The 24162-nt window shown below is 51.4% G+C and overlaps 1 protein-coding gene across 3 annotated transcripts in view; it reads left to right on the forward strand.

The window, feature by feature from the left end:
• The first annotated feature begins 200 nt into the window (after positions 1-200).
• Positions 201-24162, forward strand: part of MED12 (mediator complex subunit 12) — an 83904-nt gene continuing 59942 nt past the window's right edge. For all 3 annotated transcript variants that reach the window (XM_066580885.1, XM_066580887.1, XM_066580886.1), the window contains exons 1-12: positions 201-309; positions 13546-13650; positions 13743-13934; positions 15415-15574; positions 15663-15835; positions 15961-16071; positions 16163-16417; positions 17143-17289; positions 17680-17779; positions 17874-18010; positions 18309-18440; positions 18528-18657. In XM_066580885.1, the coding sequence (XP_066436982.1) occupies positions 211-309; positions 13546-13650; positions 13743-13934; positions 15415-15574; positions 15663-15835; positions 15961-16071; positions 16163-16417; positions 17143-17289; positions 17680-17779; positions 17874-18010; positions 18309-18440; positions 18528-18657 (1741 nt within the window). In that variant the 5' untranslated portion in view covers positions 201-210. The remainder of the gene's footprint in view (positions 310-13545; positions 13651-13742; positions 13935-15414; positions 15575-15662; positions 15836-15960; positions 16072-16162; positions 16418-17142; positions 17290-17679; positions 17780-17873; positions 18011-18308; positions 18441-18527; positions 18658-24162) is intronic.

A 24162-nucleotide genomic window follows, 5' to 3' on the forward strand; every position in this document is an offset into this window, starting at 1 on the left:
GACAGTTTTTATAAATCTGCATCTAAAAGATGTCATTCAGTACATATGATAAGGAAATCTTAGACCTCAGAAGGAATTTGCCCTTCACAAACATGGCGCCACTGCCCTCACTGCTGGTGACGTAATCAGCGCGCTCCCTACAGACGGCTCACGACTAGTTGTTTCTTTCATACGTCATATTATGCGCGCCCCCACTAGCAGGGAAGGAAGATGGCGGCCTTCGGTATACTAAGCTACGAACATCGGCCGCTGAAAAGACCGCGGCTCGGACCACCCGACGTGTACCCTCAGGACGCCAAGCAGAAGGAGGCGAGTACAGCTAGGGGGCGCTGCAGGGGAGGACGTGGGCTGCTCTGTGCGGGGTAAATGGGGAAGACAGAGTTCGGCTCCTCTATGGGGTCGGTGCGGGGGTGATAGGATGAGGGGGTGCGGGTGGGGAGCGCCACCCAGAGGAATGGAGGGACAAAGGGGGAAGAGGGGCCACCAGTGGGCGGGGAAATGTGAGCTCCGCCTGCCATTGGTGGAGATAGACAGGGGGCGGGGCTTATATAGAGGGTGCAGCTGCCATGTACAGAGGGGCTGCCTGACACTGATGGGCACTTTACTAGCCAGCGCTTGGTGGGCACTTAGATGCAAGTTGGCATGAGCCGGGCTGGCACTGTTGCTCTTCAAAAAGTCTTCGTTGCTGAGAAAATGTCTTCTTCGTTATGTTGGACGGCTTGGAAATACCGCGGGGCGCGCCGCCTGTGCCAAGTGTCCCGCTTCTGGTTTACCTTGATTGATGCCAACCTTTGTCGCTGTTGTCATGGTTACTATTCCTGGCCTGTAATGTTTTGCACACGCGCTGTTAGTTCCTGGTCTGTGGGTGATAAGCTCCCTGCTGCGGACATGCCGTACGTTCGCCTCTGCCCCCAGACGGGAGCCGCGCTTACGCAGAACGATTATCGTTCACAAAGTCACTCAAAATGATCGTGCTGCCCGAGCGCCAACGAGCCCGTTCCATCGGGCAAACGGGAATGGTGAGGTTCCAGGCCCAGGGGAAAGGGGCAGAAGCCAAAACCCCCAACTCCCCAGCCACCGACTCCGACTCCTTCATGTAACCGGCGGCGATAAAGTTCTGCGTTAAGATGGGAACGTCCGGCTTTTCATCACCGTTATGACAATATAATCGTCACATCCTCCTTCAATGTGTCCGATAAATGGGGGCTCAGCTGAATAGTCCCCGTACCCTGTTGGATACAAGATGTGATACAAGCGGGCATGGAGGCACCAGTACCCTGTTGTACAGCCTCTAGCTTGGATACAAGATGTGATACGAGCGGGCATGGGGGCTCTAGTACCCTGCTGTCCCACCTCTAGATGTGATACTGGCAGACATAGCTTCTCTAGTACCCTGTTGTACCACCTCTAGCTTGTATACAAGATGTGATACAGGAGGGCATGGAGGCCCTAGTAACCGGTTGTACCACCTCTAGCTTGGCTACAGCATGTGATACAGGGGGGCATGGAGGCTGTAGTACACTGTTGTACCGCCTCTAGCTTGGATACGAGATGTGATGCAGGCAGGCATGGAGGCTCTAGTACCCTGTTGTACCGTCTCTAGCTTGGATGCAAGATGTGATACGGCCGGGCATGGAGGCTCTAGTACCCTGTTGTACCATCTCTAGCTTGGATACAAGATGTGATACGGCCGGGCATGGAGGCTCTAGTACCCTGTTGTACCATCTCTAGCTTGGATACAAGATGTGATACGGCCGGGCATGGAGGCTGTAGTACTCTGTTGTACCGTCTCTAGCTTGGATGCAAGCTGTGATACGGCCGGGCATGGAGGCATGCAGGTACCGTACGGTTTGCTGTGGCATATCGCTCCACATTTGCTCTAACTCAGCCTCCAGATTGCGCAAACTCGTAGGCTGTGGAAGTTGGCGTCCCAGATGGTCCCATACATGTTATATTGGTGATAAACCTGGTGACCGGGCAGCCATGGAAGTGTGACAATGTTGTGGAGACATTCCTGTGACCTCCTTGTGTGTGTGGCTGAGGGTTATACTGCTAGAAACCGCCATGAGAGGAACAGATGTGACTGCAGGATGTGCTGAACATATCGCTGAGCTGTCATTGTACCCCGTACCGCTACTAGGGGTGACCGACTGTAATATGCGATGACCCCCAGACCATCACACCAGCAGGGGGCAGTGTGTGCTCCACAGCAAAGGCAGGATTGAGGCGCTCACGCTTAAGTCTGCAGACACAAACATGGCTGTCGTCCGGGTGCAAACTAAACCTGTATTCATTGCTGAAGACAACCCGTTCCTCTCTGTAGCAGTCTGATTTTGTTGTTCATAACAAAGCTGCAAACACAGGTGACGGCGGGTGTTAGAGGCCGAACCTGTATTGGGGGCTCAAATATCCTTCAGCCAAGTGCCTGGAAATAGTTCAGACAGACACAGGGGTGTAACAATGGCGCCACCTGTCTCTGGATGGCGGACAACGGAACAGTTGGAGCTGCTCGTGCTTGTCGAACAATCAGACGCTCCTCTCTACTGGTGTTCTGTCGGGGGTCCTGAGCCCGGTCACCTAGTGTGCCCTCACACATCCACTGGTCCAACACCTAACAGTCTGGTCAGAACAGCCCAGGTGGCGGGCAATTCACTGATACGACCATCCAGCTTCTCACATTCCAATAATGCGCCCCCCTCAGACTCTGGTAACGGGGTGACATCTCTTCTCTGAGTCGTAGAGGCATCTAGTGGTCAACAAGCTCTACATGAGCAGAAGAAGAGGTCCCTACACACAAGGAGCCTCCGAGAGCCTCTTATAGGCCAAGGGGGGAACCACTTGTAGGACCTCAGGTGGCAAGACCGTTCATCTAATCACACCACAACTCTCATCATTTATATATCTGTCTGAGATGGAACTGCATGCCGGGTTTTACAGCTCGACGATAACTTCTAGGGGCAGGATTTAAAAAAAAAAAAAGAAAAGTTTTTATTTTTTTCTGACCGGGTATATACCGGTAGTTTTAGGACAGTGATGACGAATAGAGATGAGCGAACACGTTCGGCTCCGCCCCTTTTTCGCCCGAACACCGAACTTTGCGAACACTTCAGTGTTCGGGCGAAAAAGTTCGGGGGCCGCCGTGGCAGCGCGGGGGGGTGCGGCGGGGAGTGGGGGGGAGAGGGAGAGAGAGAGGGCTCCCCCCTGTTCCCCGCTACTGCCGCCCGCGCCGCCGCGCATCTCCCCGCCCCCCGGCGGCACCCGGACACTTACGCGCGAACACTGCAGTGTTCGGCAAAGCCGGTGTCCGGGTGCGGATGTGTCCGTACCGGACACGTTCGCTCATCCCTAATGACGAACCTTTTGGAGACCGAGTGCCCAAGCTGCAACCCAAAACCCACTTATTTATTGTGAAGTGCCAACATGTCAGGGGGCAGGGCTTATCACGATGTATGATTTTTCCTCCATCGTTCTAAAAACAACAGGGCCGCTTCAAAATAAACAGAGTGCAGATTTTGACTTCTGTTTGGATGCGGAAATGCTGCAAAATGTCCTCAGTGGAAATTTCTGTGAAAAATTCTGCAGCATTTCCGCATCCAAAAAGCAGTCAAAATCTGCACCCGGTCTATTTTGTAACAGCCCTGCCCATTTCCACCACATGTAAACATACCCCAGTGGTAATAGTGACAGCCCCCCCCCCCGCCCCCAGCAGCCCCAGCGGTAATAGTGCCCCCCACCCCCAGTGTAATAGTGACACCCCCACAGTGGCCCCCAGTGTAATAGTGACACCCCCACAGTGGCCCCCAGTGTAATAGTGACACCCCATTTCCCCCGAGACCCACATACATACCCTCTCCTCCTCTTGAAAGCTCCTCCTCTGCTCGTCGTTGCTGCTCAGTGCTGATCCCGGGTGCACATTGTGATGTCAGTGTGCTGCCGGACACCTCCTCCCCTTACTCTCGCGAAACCTGAGAGGAGACGTCAGGAGAGGAGGATCCCAGTGTGTGCCGGGATCAGCGCAGCTGAGTGAATACCGGCAGGGGAGCCCCAGCCCCTGCCAGTATTCACTAACGTGGTGAGTGGCCGATGGCAGCGCGTGCCAGTTGGGAGGGCTCTGCGTGCCGCCTCTGGCACGTGTGCTATAGGTTCGCCACCACTGTTCTAGGACATCTCAAAACTTTCCTAAATTCCTATGAAGAGAAATGTGGAACAAAGTCTGCAGTGAATGAACTTCCACCATCTGTATAATCTTCTATAGAACAGCGGGGGTCGGTACTCTTCTCCCGGCTCCGGACGGAGCGAGATCAGCGGAAATGAATGATGTGTTTGTGAGGGTTAGCCACGGCAAAAGCTGGAGCTGTCAGTCAGGGCGAACGGTGACCTGTGAGGCGGGAATACCAAGTCAGAATGGGGTGTTTGCTGGGGTTGGGGGCGGGGCACTGGCCAGCTAATTTGCATATTGAATAAAATGATTTTCTCTGCAATGAAGATGTCATGGAGGGCAACAGCGGTACTTGTCAACCTGTCTTTAGGCGCTCTACTAAGCACTGGCGTTCATTTGGGCAAAATTGTGCTGCCTGACTCCCTTTAAGGGCTCCTCCATCCTGGCGATTGTGATATTGCCGCGAGAAAATCACAACACTTTTTTTTTCTCTTTTTCGCCCCAGTGCTGCTTTTTCTCACAAAAATATCACTCGCAAAAACATTACAAATGTAAAGGAAAGCATTGAAAAATCATTGGTTTCATAATTCTGCATTTTCACTCACTTTCGCATCGCTCAAAAAACATGCAATTTTCTCACAAGTAGAAAGCCACCCTAAGGCCTCATGTCCACGGGCATAATACGGCCCGCGTGGGTATTTGATGCAGATTTCTGCAGAGGATGCCCTGTGGATTATCTTTAAATTGTATTTTTTTGGCTAGCAGGAGATCATGGATTGCGGATTTTTCACGCGCCGGTGTACCGTGGATCTCCCACACCCATAGAGATCAATGGGGCCCATCCGCGCTAAAATGGAGTATGATGTGTTTTTTTTTTCTTTTTCTCTCGTGACATCTGCAAATCAAAATAAATCACGTCCTCGGCTGTTAACCGGTTAGTGACAAAGCCTGTTTGCGCCCTAATGACTAGGTCAAATTTTGGAAATCTGACATGTGTCACTTTAACATAGAATAACTCCGTAAACGTTTTGCATATCCAAGTGATTATGACATTGTTTTTTTGCCACATGCTGTACTTAATTTATCTGATAAAGTTAGACCGATAGAATTTGTGCATATTTATTAAAAGCGCCAAAATTGGGAAAATTTAGAAAAAATTGTCTTTTTTTTTTTTTTTGCATTTTTAATTGTAATAAATCAAATATGCGCAAACATACTGTACACATTTCTGATAAGATATATATTTCCATTTGTTTACTTTATTCAGGAGGCACTTTTGAAAAGCTTTTGTCTTTTTTTTTTTTTTTTTTAACCATTTAGTAGATGTACAAATTTCATATTGATTATCAGCATTTTGAGGACCATTTTGTTTTCCTGCACCAAGCCAAGACTGCAAAGGCTCATAGGTGTCCGAATGATAGATACCCCACAAATGACCCCATTTTAAAAATGACACCCCTTAATGTATTCACTGAAGGGTGTCAGGAGTATTTTGACCCCACAGTTTTTTTTTTTTTTTCAGGGGTTATTGCAATTTAGAGGAGAAATGGGATGGGTACATGGGGCAATAAAACCGGGTATCCCCCCTCCTCCTTTCATGCTTTTTTTTGGGGGGTAGTTCTTGCGGGGCAGGGATGGGGTGAAAAAAGTAGCGCTCTGTGAGTCTCCGTGATCTTGCGGAGGTGCGGCGGTCTCACACAGAAGGCGCTCAACAAGCTACTCCTGGAACTGCAGGAAGGCGAGCGTTCCCGGGGCTTCTTGTAAATTACGTATTACAGGTAGCGGCCTGAATAATGCCGGGCTCACACGGACGTAGGTGGAATCAGCTTGCAAGGGCAGCAGCGTATCTCAGCTGTGAGCACGGCCGTGGCGCTGTGTACATCTGTGTACTGCGCATAACTGCGTACGCACACAGGCGGTCATGCACAGTACACCTTTTCCTAGTTTATATTCCCCCCCCCGCTGTCGCTTAGCGATGACGCGGGTACCCACATCCGTACACAATGTAGTTCCGTATGGACTACAGGTATATCTACGACCATGGCGTACAATAGGCTGTATGTTTCGGATATCCGCGGTAAAATAGAACATGCTGTGTTCTGTTTTCCACGAGGGATTACATAATTCCGGCTCACTAATGTGAGCGAAATTATGCAATCCGTGCATTTGATTGATCTGCGTATTACCACGGATCTAATGCATGCGGAATCCGCAATTTCTATCCAGTCATGTGAGACCGGCCTAATGGTAGATCGCTACCTTTTTATCACGTGACTGGGGACCACTCAACGGGGCCACCGGTCACTGCTCCAGGCTCTCGGCGACCGCTGGTTGCAGGGAGCAAGGAGATTTTCAATTTCCCAGGCTCCCTGGGTCCTGCGAACGTGTTCGGCATTTTGCTGGTGGGCACATGTGCAGAAGCCAGAATGGTCCATGGGGAGGATGATTGCGTCGGGGGTTCAACTGCAGAGGCCTCTGGGAAGGTGTTTCATCTCCACTCACCGATCGCATCGGCGCATGTGCAGAAGCCCACGGCAGCTGCACATCGCTGGCGGAGATCATGAAGGACGGAGGTGAGTATTTTCGCCTCCCCTGATGAAGCTGATCCATGAGAGGAGATGAAGCTTTAACTTTTTTTCACTTTTCTGTAATTGCCGTTATCCATTGGATAACGGCGATCACGGGACAATGGACCACGTTCCCCGGTGACATTTCCTGCCAGGAGATTTTGAAATTGCCACGGTTCCGGGCAGAGGGCAATATCTATATTACTCCCGAAATGCACACCATGTGCGACCTGATTGGTTGTTTGGATTTACTCATTCCCGGTGATTGGTTATTTGGGTTCGCTGATTCCCGGTGATTGGTTATTTGAGCTGGCTGATTCCCGGTGATTGGTTGTTTAGGTCGGCTTATGTAGAAGTGGGGAGTAATAGGCTAATCTGCTCCCGGAGGACCAGATAAGTGGGGGACAGCGCGGAGGACCGAGGTGAGTATTCTCAGCTGCCTCCATGGATCCGATGAGGGCAGCTGAAACTCAAACTTTCTAAAAACTTTTTTGCACTTTAATGCAATCAGCGCTATCCATTGAATAGCGCTGATCGCGGGGCCGGGGGGACGCCCTGCAGCCCGGGATGACAGCTCCATGATGTCAGCTGCCTGTGGGCACCGACAGCATGGAGCTGTCATGTCCATAGCCCCCGTGGCTTTAATCCCTGCAGGAAGCATATCTCTATGTCCTCAGGGATTAAAGCCCATTTGGGCGGGACATAAAAAGACAATGGGCTTGTCACTAAGGGGTTAACCACGGATGGTAAATGATTCCCTATCAGAAAATTGATCTGCGGATTTCACACACGGGAGACACGCGGATTTGCTAAATGAATTCTGCCTGTGGACATGAGGCCTAAAAGCTTTGCTTCTTTTTTTGTCTCCTACCTCATAAAGTTAAAGTAGATCTGTAGGATTTGGCATCCCTTTGATTGAAGAGGGGCCAACATTCTGGGCCCCCCACCGATCCTGAGAATGAAGGGACTGCAGTGCTGTTTTTGCGCTGCATCATCTTCGGTGTACGGTGAAGCCGCGGACACCTACCGTATAGGAACGGCAGCGCCTGAATGGGGCGCGTACACCAACAGCCAGGTGGCAGCAAGCATGTAAAAGGGGACACATCGTTAACAGTGGCTTTACACGGGCCACGTTCTTGCCCCTTTGTACGAAGGACTTGTATGTTGATCAGCACCCGTTTCATTTTGTTACACAGACCAAGAATCTGCTTGGGGCGCGGCAGTGTATTCCGTGTGGAGTCCGCTATACCAGTCTGCCATATGCACCGATGTTGCCGCTCACACATATTGCGCAAAAAAATCACAGCTTGTTGTATCTCGGCGCAGATTGACGCATATACTCCGAGATGCTGCGTGCCGCCGATCACTGTGCACGGAGGACGCAATACCATTGCAATGCCTCATGCGATTGATTTAAAAATGAAAGTAAAAAATAAAATAAACTCTCAACATGGAGCCTGATAAGCATCAAACAGGGGGCTGCACTGCAGGGAATGGACTGCAATACACAGAGGAGACCTCCAGAGTGTGATAGGATGACCCTTTTAAAGTGGTTGACCACGAAGAATATTTATAGTTAAAGCCCATAATTCTAAATATTTTTCATTTATGCTTACTAAAAAAAACTAAAGTTTCTGCCCCCTGATATTCCAGGAGGGATGCTGGTATTATTTTTCTGCCTTCTGCTTCTGTTCTTCGACCACTTCAGTAGTTGCTCGCTTTCAGGTCTTATCTTGTGTTATGCCAAGTGCAGCTGTTCTGGCCAGAGCACACAAGGCTCGCAGTCCGAATCCGGCCCGCCGCCTCATTTATGTGGCCCATCGGCTGTGCAGCGAACCAACGGGCATTCTGCTCACCCATCCTGCAGCTGCGGTTCGCCGGTGGCTGTGCAGAGTCTGTGCCCTCCCTCCTCCAGTGTCTGCGGGCGCTGGGATGTCAGCAGTCAGAGAATCTGCAGCGGCTGCTGGCTGGCTGAGTGATGAATGCCTGCAGGGATGCTGGCTGACCAAAAGGGGGGGCACTATTACTACTGGGGGCAATGTAGGAGACACTATTAATATACACTCTTGCGTGTGATACATAGAAAATAGAACCCATTGATTTTGGTGGCTTGGTTCACGTGTGCCCATCTGGCGTGTGCAATTCGGTTGCTCCTAGAAATTTGCAGCGGGCTCCGTTATCCTGCAGGGACAGAGACCCTTTTGAATTTGTGGAACTATTGGCCATTTCCACGTCTCAGAGCGCTGTTACGGTTTTATTACATGTGACTTGTACAGTAAAATACACTGATGCGTGTGCAAAGGGCAACGGCCATTACGCAAAAAAAGCGTGCAAATCCGCTTACACTAGTGTGAATAGGGCCTAAGGCTGATGTGGCAATCGGTGACTGAGTTTGGCGGCCCGGCTTAGAGCGCCCCCAAGGTGATGTGGAGACTGACGTTCTTGGTTGCACGTCCCGTCAGTCCCTCATCGGTCACCCCGCCTCGCTCTGTCCTTGTAAGATATCCGCATTGTCACATGCACAGTGTCACTATAGTTACCATTCACTGGGTAGACTGCAGATGCTTGGCAAGGTCTCAGGGCCTGTGGACAGAGGCTTGGGCCCTGCTCATGGTGGCCTCCTGGCTTCTCCTTTTAACACCTTACGGGCCAGGGTTTTTTCATTGATTTTTTTCTTTTGATTTTTTTTTCCCCCGAATTTTAGCTTTATTGGGGTTAAATAATTAAAAAAGGAAAAAAAAGTTTATTTTTAAAATTACTTTTATCTCAGTTTAAGTATACTAAGGGAATGGGGTGATCTATAACTTGTATAGTTTTGGATTACAGGGTGCTAGGGTAACTGTTTTAATTGGCAGTGGGTCATTTCCTTCTTTTTTTCCATACTTTTCTACTGTAGCTGATGCATCCATATGAGCAGCAGTTACAGGGGTAAACCTCCCCTGTAGTGACAATAGTCACTGATAGAGCTGATCAGGGTCTGCTAGGACCCTGCAGCTCTGCTGTAACAGGAGGAAGCGGCGGTCACGTGATCGCCGGGTTGCATAGTGGAAGAAACCTTTTGACTTTCACTCTTTTGTACATAGCACTTGTTGAGTGCTATGTACTGGGGAAAGGAGAAGGCAGAAGCGGATTATAGGATCTGGTAATTGTTAGGAATGGAAATGCAATACAGTTCATGGCTTATGCTGATCTGATGACATAGCGCGTTACCTATGAATAACCTTGTATATCTGGCTGCGGATGTCGCCCTTTGCTTTGCTTAGTACGCCTGCAATCTGCTGTGGATTTTTGATGTCGATTTCGGGCCTGAAAATCCTTGACACACACTCCCCCCTTATAGAATTGTTGAACGGGGCTTTCCTGCTTCTGGCCGCTTGTTGCAGAAATCTCTGGGACTGTCACATTCAGCTCCCCTAGGAGTCTATGGGAGCCGCCAGCGTATATTTGTCGAAAGATGGAGCAAGACCTAGCTTTTCTGGCAGCGTATAATTTTGGTCGCGTATGTGCTGTTTTTCCTGGCGCAAAATCGCCTATGTGAACAGACCCTTAGAGGAGTCAAGTGCTGTAAGACATCGGCTTATAAGATGTAGAGTTCAGGCTACTGTGTACTCTTGTAGATTAGCCCTCTTGGCATGAATTGGCACTGAGTGACACATACCAATGATTTTATCTAGAAGTATTGACTGATTGTTGAGTTCCAGCCATTGAGTAAAGGCCCAGTTACATGAGCAGATAATCTCTCAGTTGACAGTTTGAGCGATTATTTTGCATAAAAAATAATTGGTACTTAAGTAGCTACTAAGCTATTTAAATACCAATTATATATGCAAATGAAGCCTTCCTTGAACACAGCTAATAGCCAGAGGCTCTTATCTGCACTCAGATCATGTGTTCTCCAGAGGAAAACAATGCGATCAGCACTCCTCATGGAGAACTGCTGATAAAAGTGAGGTTAGGTGAGCTTGATTTTAACTAGCGGATAAAAGTGACTGTAATGTGCCCATTTACACGCACCAATTATCGCTGAAACGATCGCTGATTAGCAAATTTTTAGCGCTAATCGTCCAGTGTAAATGGGCCTTAATTCCCCAGAAGGCGTTGACCATCCTCAGACTGAATTCCACCCCCTCTGTGTAACTGAACGGATTCCTTAATGTTGGGCTTCTTTCACACAAGAGCATAAACGGCGGCGGCGTTTTTATGCCCGCTCCATATAAGCGCCTGAATAGGCATTTTTCTGCGACCACGACCAGCATTTTCTCCTCCATTCACACAACCGCAAGTGTTATTTTTAGCGGAAAAATACGCCGCACCCCGAAAAACCCTCGCTCTGCCAAAATCCTGGGGATGCCTTCCAGTGCTTATATAGAGACACCTGTAAGCTTTTCGCAGCCTTGGACGCTGCAAAAATGCCTCGCTTTCCCTTCTCTTTCCCTGCTACCATAGGAATCAATAGGTCCCACCGGCGTATATTGGCCAAAACATAGTTCCAGTGTATATGTGCCGGACGCATCTATGTTCTATTTATCGCGCTGCCGGCGTATTTATGCGCTGTACATTTGCCCATGTGAACGGCTGCATTGGAAACCAATGCTTCATGTGGGTACCGTATATGTGCCTGGGTGTGAAAACAAGCCGTATATACTCCCGTGTGAAAGAAGCCTGAAACATAATAAATTCCTCTTCACCTTACCATCTGCTGCCACAATATCCCATATATCTTCTACGCCGTCCCCAGAGCTGGATTTGTAGTCACATGCTTCACCCAGTGCCAGTTATAAAATCCCCATTACTATCTACAATGCCAACCACAATATCCCCAGTATTTACTAAAATGCCCCACAGTGCTAGGTTGGCATTCAGAATTCTGCAAGCAGTGCCTGCTATGGCTCCCTAGTAGAAATATTCACTTTCTCAGTCTTCATTCTGCAATTCTCCTCTCTCATTTGTGTGACCTGAACTTCATGCCAGGGAAGAAGTGATCCGTAATAGATTGCATCTGCTGATTTAAAGGGGTTGCCCAGTTGTAAATCCCTATCTGTGGGATAAGTCATCAATAGTAGATCAGCAGTGGGTCCTATGCTCCAGACCCCAACTAATCAGTTGTTCACTGGGCTGGTGGTCTTGTGCACTGAGCTGATTCCTGCAAGAAGAATACAGCTCCGTTCCCACTGAAGTGGCCAGGCTTGGCATTACAGGCATTAAAATGAATAGCAACTTTGCATGTAATGCTAAGCCTGGCCACTGCAGTGAAAATGGAGCTGTCTCCTTCCTGCAGGAATCAGCTCAGTGCACAAGTGCAGCAGCCCAGAGAATAGTAGGCAGGAAGCCCGGTGGTGAGACAGTCAAATCCCTCACATATTGTAAAAATCAATGGGCAGCACTGGCAGATCCTGCGACATGGGTGAAAAAAGCGCCGGAGGAGTGCAATTTCACTGAAGTTGTTTGCATGAAAAATGCCTCGCATCCGTGGCTAAAACTCGTTTTGACAAGCACGATATCGGGACGGGTTTCTTGCCCTGGTATCACACTCACCCGTGTGAATGTAGCCTTACTCAGTTAATGGTGCTTATTGGACGTGACCGGTTCCCTTTAAGTCACCTCAGCGGTGGATAGAGCTGCCCACGAGCGGAAATCAATTGCAATTTTTCACGTCGCGGAGAAGAAATTGCACCGTGCCGTAATTTTGTGCGGGGTACGCACTGACAGCTTTCATTGAAGTCCGAAGAAGCCATCCATCCCGCGGCCGTTCTGCAATCATCATTGCGTGCCGTAGTGCAGGCCGGCATATCCGCAGCACAGAGAAGAGACGCCGAACAGGTACGCAGGGATCGCTGGCCGGGCACTGGGGTGAACTCGGCTGCGGAATTCCGCATGCGAAGTCCGTCCCGCCTGAGGGCGGGCGGCATTATGCTGCAGTTTTTTCTATTGCCTCTAAATAAGATTGCGTTAAATCTGATCCGCTTTACTCGTACTCCAATACACTGAACTCACTACAGACTATTTTGTGGTGGAAAATATGCAGAGGACATACACTGTGTGGGCATACACCGGAAATGGCGCGGCTTCAGTAGAACACACGCAGAGAGTGCCGAACCTGTCGCAAATCAGGACAAAATGCAGTTTTGGGCTTAAAAAATCTACTTGTCTCCCATGTAACTACTAGTTTTTTGTTTTTGTTTTTTATACTGTCCACTTTTAATGGTAGGTTTACTGCAGTCATATATAGCTGAAGCATTCCAGTGAGCGTGACTTTAACAATGGAGATAGTGCCCATATGAAATCAGACTTCTAGCTACACCTCAGTACATGCTATAAGTGTCTTTTCGGTGGGGTCACCTCTCCATTCAACCTCCTATCTGCATGCTGCCAGCTCACTTGCCTACACAAGAGTTGAGGAACCCCAATCTTCCCCTGATCCGTTGTTTTGGACCCCCCACTAAGGGCATATCCTGTGGATGTGCCTTGAAAGTACATGGTTGAAAACCGCCTTTATCTGTACTGCAGGGATGTTTATTTGACGGATTTCCTTACATTGTCCTCGCCCTGCAATACTGCAAAAGAACATACTTTTGGTAAATGTATCTAATAGTTTCATAACTTGTTTCTAACTTGGAAACTTTGGTCTTTGTATCACCCCATCCTAACCCTTAGTGGCCTATAACCAAAATGTCACTGGCCTAGGGTGCAGCATAGTGTTGTAGGATGAAACATGAAATAAGAGTAGGTAAAGTAAAAAATGTATCCATAAAAGCTTGTGTTTGGGTCCAGGACTTCTGTGCCCCCTTATGTGATGCCTGCCACTTTTTATTTTTGTAGGACGAGCTTACAGCACTTAATGTAAAGCAAGGATTCAATAACCAGCCGGCTGTATCGGGAGATGAACATGGCAGCGCGAAAAATGTCAACTTCAACCCAGCCAAGGTAACCACGTGACGGGCACGGATCGCTTTGATCAGTTGGTTTGTTTTTCTCTCCTTTTTTGTTCTTATGTTGTCCTTTTGTTACTTTTTTAGATTAGCTCCAATTTCAGTAACATCATGGCGGAGAAGCTGCGGTGCAACACCCTACCGGACACCGGTCGGAGAAAGCCTCAAGTTAACCAGAAGGACAACTTCTGGCTGGTCACTGCTCGCTCGCAGAGCTCCATCAACAACTGGTTCACAGATCTGTCAGGAACCAAACCTCTTACGCATCTTGCTAAGAAGGTGAGCGCTGGGCTTCGTGCCAGTGAATGTTTTTCATATGTCTAACTTCAAGTAGTTATCTAATTTGGGGATAAAAAAAATAAAAAATAAAAACGTGTAAAGCACCAGAACTCACAGGGCTAAAGGCCTCCTTCACAGGGGCAACACAATGTCACCGCTAGAAAATCGCAGAGATATCGCATCGGTGGTCTGTGCAATATCGCTGTGGTTTCTGGCAGTAATACCAAGATTCTGTGGCGCTACAAAGTCGTGTGACTTTGTAGCACCACTTGCGAGGATTTTCAGGGGGAAGTCTTGAAATATAAGTCCTACCCCAAAAATAAGCACTAGCTGCAGGGAAAGGAAGAAAAAAAAAAAGAATACATCACCTTAAAAGCGCTGTCTGGCTCCGCTGCATCTACTTCCCGATCCCCGGCATTTATTCTTCTTCATCTCTTCTAGCCGGGGATTGAAATATCCCCGGCCTCCTGGAAGTCCTGCATCTCATTGGCTGACCGTCACAGTGCTCAGTTAATCAGAGCCAGCTCTCGATGAACCAATCACAGCCATTCCTTGAGCGCTGGCTCTGCTTGGCTGAGTACTATGATGCTTAGCCAATCAGAGGCAGCGCTTCTAGGGGGCGGGGATTTTTCAATCTCCAGCCAGAAGAGGCGATGAAGAATTGTGCAGGGGACCAGGATTAATATGCAGCAGAGGCGGACAGTGCTGCTAGGGGATGTATTTTTTTTTATTTTTTTCCTGTAGCCAGGGATTAGTTTAGGGCTTTGACAGTAGGGTTTCCTACTGTCAAAGTTGCATCATCCCACATGAAAATCGCGTTTTAATGAGATGCAACAAAATAGGAAGGCTCCAGGAGACATGGACTACAAAACCTTGCAAGTCGCGCGCATATCGCGAAACCTGCAAGGCTTTTAACTCACAATGTCGCATGCTACAAAACCTCACAAATGTGAAGGAACCCATAGGAAAGCATGGGCTTCACATACATGCGATTTTGTAGCATTGTCACAAGGCGAGAAAATCCTGACTGTTGCCCGTGTGAAGGAACCTAATAGACATGCATTCATGACCACTTTGGAAGCCTTCACAAGGCCCCAGACTGACATAATGAATGAAGAGCTGCCTGCAATCTCACCACCATTGAACCTTTCGGGTCACACAGGGAGGAGCTCCCACCCTTTGTTGGGCCATTTAAATGCCACTCTCAGAATTAACAGCAGCATCTAAATTGTAAATTGCCACAATCGGAGCGATCTGCAATAGCAGCTGTTGTGGTCTGGTGTCTGCAGCCAGACAGCTGACGCACGCTATGGTCCGAGCGGACTCCACTCCCAAGCCCCCTCCGTACAAACCTTACACACATGTCGAATGGCGCCAGTGGTTAAGGATATTGTGTTATGGTTTGGCAAAAATGTAACGCTCTACAAAGAAAAATCTAGATAATTTCTCAATCGCAAATTTTTTTTTTTCTGCTTAACAGGTTCCCATTTTTGGGAAGAAGGAAGAGGTTTTTGGGTTTCTGGCACGGTATTCTGTTCCTGTTATGCGCGCCGCTTGGCTTATTAAGATGACTTGTGCTTATTATGCTGCCATTACAGAAACCAAAGTGAAAAAAAGGCACGTCATGGATCCATTCATAGGTAATGCGCCGTTTCCTCTTGTAGTATTGGATGATGATGATTGATGGAGATGGATCTGCTCTTTTGCTGACTACTTCTGGTTTGGCAGAGTGGACACAAATCATCACCCGCTATCTGTGGGAGCAGCTGCAGAAGATTGCAGAGTATTACCGGCAAGTAAACGGCGGCACTGGACCCTCATCTGGACCGATGCCTCCGGAGGTTGAGCTGGCCCTTAAACAATGGGAATATAATGAGAAGCTAGCCATGTTCATGTTCCAGGTATAAATTCTGTACCAAACGCTGTGTGCAACAAGTTATATATGAGCCGCCTGTAAATGGTGGTAGATATACAGTATGCAGGGCCTTTATATTTGTAACCTTTTATATTATATATACTATTAAAGGATGGTATGTTGGATCGACATGAGTTCCTAACTTGGGTCCTGGAGTGTTTTGAGAAGATCCGTCCAGGGGAAGATGAGCTCTTGAAGCTGCTGCTTCCTCTCCTCCTTCGTGTGAGTGTGATATACAGTCAATCTTCTGTTTTCTGTCCCTGTTGCATTCCACTTATTGTGTTATTTTTGTTTGGTTTTCCCCTTTCTATAGTATTCAGGTTCTTTAGTCCAGTCTGCTTACCTGTCACGGCGGCTTGCCTATTTCTGCACAAGACGTTTGGCGCAGCTGTTGGAAAGTAGTGGGGGCCATACAGGTCACCTTCTTACAGCACAGACTGGTACAGCTCTGCCCCCTGCACCCGCACCCCCTCCGCCTTCAGGATCCGCTCCATCTTCCCCATTCAGCGATCTTCTACAGTGCTCGCAGCATCGGCCTCTTGTGTTCGGGTTAAGCTGCATGCTACAGGTATGTTATCTGGACTGTATTTCTCACAAACACCATGCACTGATTTGATTTGCACGGGCCACCCACGCGGCAGATCCTCAATTCAAAGTGCCCATAGGAAAGCATTTGCGTCCACAACTGAATGTCGGCGTGCGGATTTGATTTGCGAAATGTTTGGTGCGGAAAACAAATCGCATCATGCTCTACTTCAGTGCGGATTCTGTGCGAACAGGCTCAATGGAAGTCAGTGGGTGCGGATGATCTGCAGTGCATCCGCAATTACAATTGCGGGTGCGAAGGTTAAAATCAATTAGGGAGGTGGGGGTTGCAGAATCTTTTTCTGCACGGATGATCCGCAGTACATCCGTGATCTCCCGCAAATGGTTTCCACAGGAGGCATCCGATCCGCCTGTGCACATGAGGCCTTAACCCTTTGGAATCCAATTTTGGATTCATGGTTTCCTAGGGTGCTTTCTCTTCCTGCCGTTATACAATGGTGCCATCTGCTGGCTAAAGCCAGTACTGCGGTATGGGACATGCTGGAGAGGCCCCCAAAAACAGAGCGGCCAGTAATATACAGTAAGAATACCCCGCCGGACGTTTTTCAACCTCAGAAGCTGTACAGCCTTCAATCAGAATGTCTTCAGACGTCAGACAGTGGATTGGAAAGGGTTAATCTTATTTTTTTCATTTTTAAACATAAAAACACATTAATATTGCTTTGTTTTTCTCACTTCCCTTTGTAGAGTATTGTGCTTTGTTGTCCCAGTGCTCTTGTGTGGCATTACTCTTTAACCGACAACAGAATAAAGACTGGATCACCTCTGGATCATCTTCCTATTGCTCCTTCCAGTCTGCCCATGCCAGGTGGCAATTCTGCATTCACCCAGCAGGTAAATGGGGTCTAAACGTTGACACAGAATATTCCTTTTTAGTACTTTGGCGCATATGTAATAAACATTGCACATCAATGTATGCCTTCCTCCTCCACTTTTCTAAAAGGAGGCAGGTCAACGTACAACCATCACATTTACTATAATTTACACCTGAAACTGGCTTAATATATAGCTGAGCTCTAAGCCAGCTCTGGCGCACGACCTCCCGAAACATGCACCAAATGCATTAAGAGACTTGTGCTTATAATAATTTTGGAGCACTTTGGGATAGCGTTGCCTTTGCTTAGACTGGGGTCTAAAATGCTGCTTTAAGTAAATATATCTTTTAATGCTTTTCTTATAAGTTTCTATTGATTTATCATCAATTTCCTTATTTGTATGAATTAGGTTCGAAGGAAACTTCGGGAAATGGAGCAGCAGATAAAGGAGCGTGGACGAGCAGTAGAGGTTCGGTGGTCATTTGATAAGTGTCAAGAAGCTACAGCAGGTATTGTCCTACTTGTAAAACTTCAGCCTTTTTGCTTATGTTTGTTTTTTTTGTTTTTGTTTTTTTCAAGTTACCATTTTTTTTGTTTTTTTAGGATTTCCCATTGGACGTGTTCTTCATACTCTGGAGGTTCTGGACAGCCACAGCTTTGAAAAGTCTGACTTTAGTAACAATTTGGATTCTCTTTATAATCGCATTTTCGGGCTGGGTCTTGGCAAGGATGGTCACGAGGTGATGGAAAAGTCTGACCGTTCTGAATCCTGTACTTTAGTACAGTGTTCCCAAACTCCAGTCCTCAGGGACCCCCAACAGGTCATGTTTTCAGGATTTCCTCAGTGTTGCACAGGTGATGTAATTATTGTCAGTGCCTCAGACATTGCCACAGGTGTTCTTACTATAGGATATCCTGAAAACATGACCTGCTGGTGGTCCCTGAGGACTGGAGTTGGGGACCCATGCTTTAGTATATTATTGTATTGGTGGTGCCTGCACTTGTTTTTAGTGCGTTCTGATTGTCTTTGCCTTGTAGATCACTCCAGATGATGATGCTGTTGTTGCACTTCTGTGTGAATGGGCTGTCAGTTGCAAGCGCTATGGACATCACCGTGCCTTAGTTGTAGCTAAATTGCTAGAGAAGAGGCAGATGGAGATTGAAGCTGAGGTATCTATAGTAAATTACTTTGCTTCCTACTAGAAGGCTTTTTTGGTTTTTAGCTTGTTTTTAATGGTCGTTTTGTGTCTTTATTAGAGATGTGGAGACTCGGAAGCAGTTGATGAGAAGGGCTCTGTGTCTTCAGGGTCGTTATCTGCACTTAGTTCACCCCCTGTGTTCCAGGATGTCCTCCTCCAGTTTCTTGATACGCAGGCCCCAGTATTAAGTGAGTGTGAGCTCTTCAAATTTGATCTTTTTGTACTTTTTTTGTTACTTTTTAGGGTTAGTTTCACACAAAATAAAAATTTTGCTATAAATCCGCACCGCAATTTCACAATCAAATCCACATAAGATTTTGTTGCAAATTTTCGTGTGGATTTACTACTTGCAAAGTAGGAGGAGGAAACATGGCTGAAGCAAGAGAAAGAGAACAGCTATCGCACCTTGAGGGCGCAATGTGGTCTTTTGATAAAAATCTATCTTCAGTCATGTGAGTGAAAATTGCCAGTGTGCTAACTAATCTGCCATGGGGGTGCAAAAGTCAAGGTAAATCCACAACTGGTTCATTTTTAGAAATGTCAGGTGATTCACAGTGTCTGTGGACAGGCGGATGCGTCTGTCCGTTGCGTCATGCAGGTGCGGGGTATGTATGAAGAGCAATCGTGGGGCGACCCCTCTTTATACAGCGTGGGCGTCAGCTCTTTATTACAGCTGACACCCCCGGGCAATAACTGCAGTCAGCCACCCTGTCTCCCAGAAAAATGCAATAAAAAACGATCAAAAAGTGGTATGTATTCTGAAATGGTACCAACGTAAACTACAGGAAATCCTGCAAAAAATGAGCCCCCGCAAAAAACGAGCCCTTGCACAACAACGTAGACAGAAAAATAAAAAAGTTATTGCGCGCAGAAGATGGCGGCAGAAAATAATTTTAAAAAATGTAATGTTTTTGAAAAAAAATAAAAGTACAGCAAAAAAACCAAAACTATATAAGTTTGGTATCGTAGTAATCGTACTGACCCATGGAATAAAGTTATCATGTCATTTTTTTGCAGTTTGTGCGCCGTAGAAAGAACACGCACTGAAAGATGGCGGAATGTCGTTTTGTTTTTTTTTGTTTTATCCATTTTACTCCACTTAGGATTTTTAAAAGTTTTTCAGTATATTATATGGTACATTATATAGCGCCATTAAAAATACAACTCGTCCTGCGAAAAACAAGTCCCCATACAGCGACGTGTCTGGATAAATAAAGGAGTTACGATTTTTTTAAAAGGGGTGAGGAAAAACGGAAATGGAGGGGGAAAAAGGGCCGTGTCATTAAGGGGTTAAGTCTGTCCTAATAATGCTGCATTTTAAGGTCCCTCTCCAGTGCTAGAACGAGATTTATCGTTTTAAATTTGCAGCGTGCATCAAGGAGGGTGTAATAGGCTAATGTTTTGATGTGGGCTATGCGACGGCCCTTCTGCAAGCACTGCAGCATAAAAGCACTTGTATGCCTTAAAGTGCCTAAGGGTGATTGCCCACAGGCCTGACCGCGAGGAATAATAGTGACCTCTGGCTGATCCTGCCATCCACATAGAATAGATGGGGTTAGTCATGGATAAAAAGAATGTTGCCTAGATTCCTCCCCTTCCTCTGGTCCTATAGTATCCTCCCTCCTCTTCTTCTTCCTGTTTACTTCTCCCATGAGTGGAGAAACGTGTTTGAGAAGATGCCACCCTCCCTGTGGTGTTGAGTAATGGCGACCTGGCCAGACAGTTGGAGATTGGTATGCCTTCCTCCTCTTCCTGTGACAATACACCATTGTCCCTGAGGCCTGTTAGCAGCAGTTCCAACAGTCAAGCAAGAGGGATGGTCATACTAATCAGTGCGTCATCATGACTGCAAGCAGCTGTGTTATGTTTGCATTCAGACTCTGTGCTTGTGGATGGTTTGGGGGGGGAAGGGTGTTATGTACCCATCGCTGGGCGATGAAGGACTAGCTGCTCACCTGGGTAACACTGTAATATGGGGTAGATGTCGATGTCGGTGAAAGTGGTGGTGATGATGGCAGCTCAACTTCTGCTCTCCGTATCCCACTCCTGGCTCTGAAGCCTGCAGCCTGACCGTCAGTTGTAGTCTGAAGTAGTCGTGCTACCGCCCCGACACTATATACTGCCTCTCTGTTCTCTGTCACTGTTACCACGGGGGCAGCCGTGGGTGGAGGGGGGGGGGGGGTGTCACTGTTACCTCGGGGGCAGCCGTGGGTGGAGGGGGGGTGGTGTCCCTGTTACCTCGGGGGCAGCCGTGGGTGGAGGGGGGGTGGTGTCACTGTTACCTCGGGGGCAGCCGTGGGTGGAGGGGGGGGGGTGTCACTGTTACCTCGGGGGCAGCCGTGGGTGGAGGGGGGGTGGTGTCACTGTTACCTCGGGGGCAGCTGTGGGTGGAGGGGGGGTGGTGTCACTGTTACCTCGGGGGCAGCCGTGGGTGGAGGGGGGGTGGTGTCACTGTTACCTCGGGGGCAGCCGTGGGTGGAGGGGGGGGTGGTGTCACTGTTACCTCGGGGGCAGCCGTGGGTGGAGGGGGGGTGGTGTCACTGTTACCTCGGGGGCAGCCGTGGGTGGAGGGGGGGTGGTGTCACTGTTACCTCGGGGGCAGCCGTGGGTGGAGGGGGGGTGGTGTCACTGTTACCTCGGGGGCAGCCGTGGGTGGAGGGGGGGGTGGTGTCACTGTTACCTCGGGGGCAGCCGTGGGTGGAGGGGGGGGGTGGTGTCACTGTTACCTCGGGGGCAGCCGTGGGTGGAGGGGGGGGGGTGGTGTCACTGTTACCTCGGGGGCAGCCGTGGGTGGAGGGGGGGGGGGTGGTGTCACTGTTACCTCGGGGGCCGCCGTGGGTGGAGGGGGGGGGGTGGTGTCACTGTTACCTCGGGGGCCGCCGTGGGTGGAGGGGGGGGTGGTGGTGTCACTGTTACCTCGGGGGCCGCCGTGGGTGGAGGGGGGGGTGGTGGTGTCACTGTTACCTCGGGGGCCGCCGTGGGTGGAGGGGGGGGTGGTGGTGTCACTGTTACCTCGGGGGCCGCCGTGGGTGGAGGGGGGGGTGGTGGTGTCACTGTTACCTCGGGGGCCGCCGTGGGTGGAGGGGGGGGTGGTGGTGTCACTGTTACCTCGGGGGCCGCCGTGGGTGGAGGGGGGGGTGGTGGTGTCACTGTTACCTCGGGGGCCGCCGTGGGTGGAGGGGGGGGGGTGGTGGTGTCACTGTTACCTCGGGGGCCGCCGTGGGTGGAGGGGTCGGGGGTGGTGGTGTCACTGTTACCTCGGGGGCCGCCGTGGGTGGAGGGGTCACTGTTACCTCGGGGGCCGCCGTGGGTGGAGGGGGGTGGGGTGGTGGTGTCACTGTTACCTCGGGGGCCGCCGTGGGTGGAGGGGGGGGTGGTGGTGTCACTGTTACCTCGGGGGCCGCCGTGGGTGGAGGGGGGGGGTGGTGGTGTCACTGTTACCTCAGGGGCCGCCGTGGGTGGAGGGGGGGGGTGGTGGTGTCACTGTTACCTCAGGGGCCGCCGTGGGTGGAGGGGGGGGGGTGGTGGTGGTGTCACTGTTACCTCGGGGGCCGCCGTGGGTGGAGGGGGGGGGGTGGTGGTGTCACTGTTACCTCGGGGGCCGCCGTGGGTGGAGGGGGGGTGTGGTGGTGTCACTGTTACCTCGGGGGCCGCCGTGGGTGGAGGGGGGGGGTGGTGGTGTCACTGTTACCTCGGGGTCCGCCGTGGGTGGAGGGGGGGGGGGGGTGGTGGTGTCACTGTTACCTCGGGGGCCGCCGTGGGTGGAGGGGGGGGGTGGTGGTGTCACTGTTACCTCGGGGTCCGCCGTGGGTGGAGGGGGGGGGGGGGGTGGTGGTGTCACTGTTACCTCGGGGTCCGCCGTGGGTGGAGGGGGGGGGGGGTGGTGGTGTCACTGTTACCTCGGGGGCCGCCGTGGGTGGAGGGGGGGGGTGGTGGTGTCACTGTTACCTCGGGGTCCGCCGTGGGTGGAGGGGGGGGGGGGGTGGTGGTGTCACTGTTACCTCGGGGGCCGCCGTGGGTGGAGGGGGGGGGGGGGTGGTGGTGTCACTGTTACCTCGGGGGCCGCCGTGGGTGGAGGGGGGGGGGGGGTGGTGGTGTCACTGTTACCTCGGGGGCCGCCGTGGGTGGAGGGGGGGGGGGGGTGGTGGTGTCACTGTTACCTCGGGGGCCGCCGTGGGTGGAGGGGGGGGGGGGGGTGGTGGTGTCACTGTTACCTCGGGGGCCGCCGTGGGTGGAGGGGGGGGGGTGGTGGTGTCACTGTTACCTCGGGGGCCGCCGTGGGTGGAGGGGGGGGGTGGTGGTGTCACTGTTACCTGGGGGGGGGGGGGTGTCACTGTTGCCTCGGGGGCCGCCGTGGGTGGAGGGGGTGTGGTGTGGTGTCACTGTTACCTCGGGGGCCGCCGTGGGTGGAGGGGGGGGGGGGTGGTGTCACTGTTACCTCGGGGGCCGCTGTGGGTGGAGGGGGGGGGGTGGTGTCACTGTTACCTCGGGGGCCGCCGTGGGTGGAGGGGGGGGTGGTGGTGTCACTGTTACCTCGGGGGCCGCCGTGGGTGGAGGGGGGGGGGTGGTGTCACTGTTACCTCGGGGGCCGCCGTGGGTGGAGGGGGGGGGGTGTCACTGTTACCTCGGGGGCCGCCGTGGGTGGAGGGGGGGGGGTGTCACTGTTACCTCGGGGGCCACCGTGGGTGGAGGGGGGGGGGTGTCACTGTTACCTCGGGGGCCGCCGTGGGTGGAGGGGGGGGGGGGGTTGGTGTCACTGTTACCTCGGGGGCCGCCGTGGGTGGAGGGGGGGGGGGTGGTGTCACTGTTACCTCGGGGGCCGCCGTGGGTGGAGGGGGGGGGGTGTCACTGTTACCTCGGGGGCCGCCGTGGGTGGGGGGGGGGGGGGTGTCACTGTTACCTCGGGGGCCGCCGTGGGTGGAGGGGGGGGGGTGTCACTGTTACCTCGGGGGCCGCCGTGGGTGGAGGGGGGGGTGGGTGTCACTGTTACCTCGGGGGCCGCCGTGGGTGGAGGGGGGGGGGGTGTCACTGTTACCTCGGGGGCCGCCGTGGGTGGAGGGGGGGGGGGTGTCACTGTTACCTCGGGGGCCGCCGTGGGTGGAGGGGGGGGGGGTGTCACTGTTACCTCGGGGGCCGCCGTGGGTGGAGGGGGGGGGGGGTGTCACTGTTACCTCGGGGGCCGCCGTGGGTGGAGGGGGGGGGGGTGCCACTTACCTCGGGGGCCGCCGTGGGTGGAGGGAGGGGGGTGGTGTCACTTACCTCGGGGGCCGCCGTGGGTGGAGGGAGGGGGGTGGTGTCACTTACCTCGGGGGCCGCCGTGGGTGGAGGGAGGGGGGTGGTGTCACTTACCTCGGGGGCCGCCGTGGGTGGAGGGAGGGGGGTGGTGTCACTTACCTCGGGGGCCGCCGTGGGTGGAGGGAGGGGGGTGGTGTCACTTACCTCGGGGGCCGCCGTGGGTGGAGGGAGGGGGGTGGTGTCACTTACCTCGGGGGCCGCCGTGGGTGGAGGGAGGGGGGTGGTGTCACTTACCTCGGGGGCCGCCGTGGGTGGAGGGGGGGGGTGGTGTCACTTACCTCGGGGGCCGCCGTGGGTGGAGGGGGGGGGTCGTGTCACTTACCTCGGGGGCCGCCGTGGGTGGAGGGGGGGGGGTGGTGGTGTCACTGTTACCTCGGGGGCCGCCGTGGGTGGAGGGG

This window comes from Eleutherodactylus coqui, chromosome 10 (genome assembly GCF_035609145.1).
Source record: "Eleutherodactylus coqui strain aEleCoq1 chromosome 10, aEleCoq1.hap1, whole genome shotgun sequence".
NCBI classification, from domain to species: domain Eukaryota; kingdom Metazoa; phylum Chordata; class Amphibia; order Anura; family Eleutherodactylidae; genus Eleutherodactylus; species Eleutherodactylus coqui.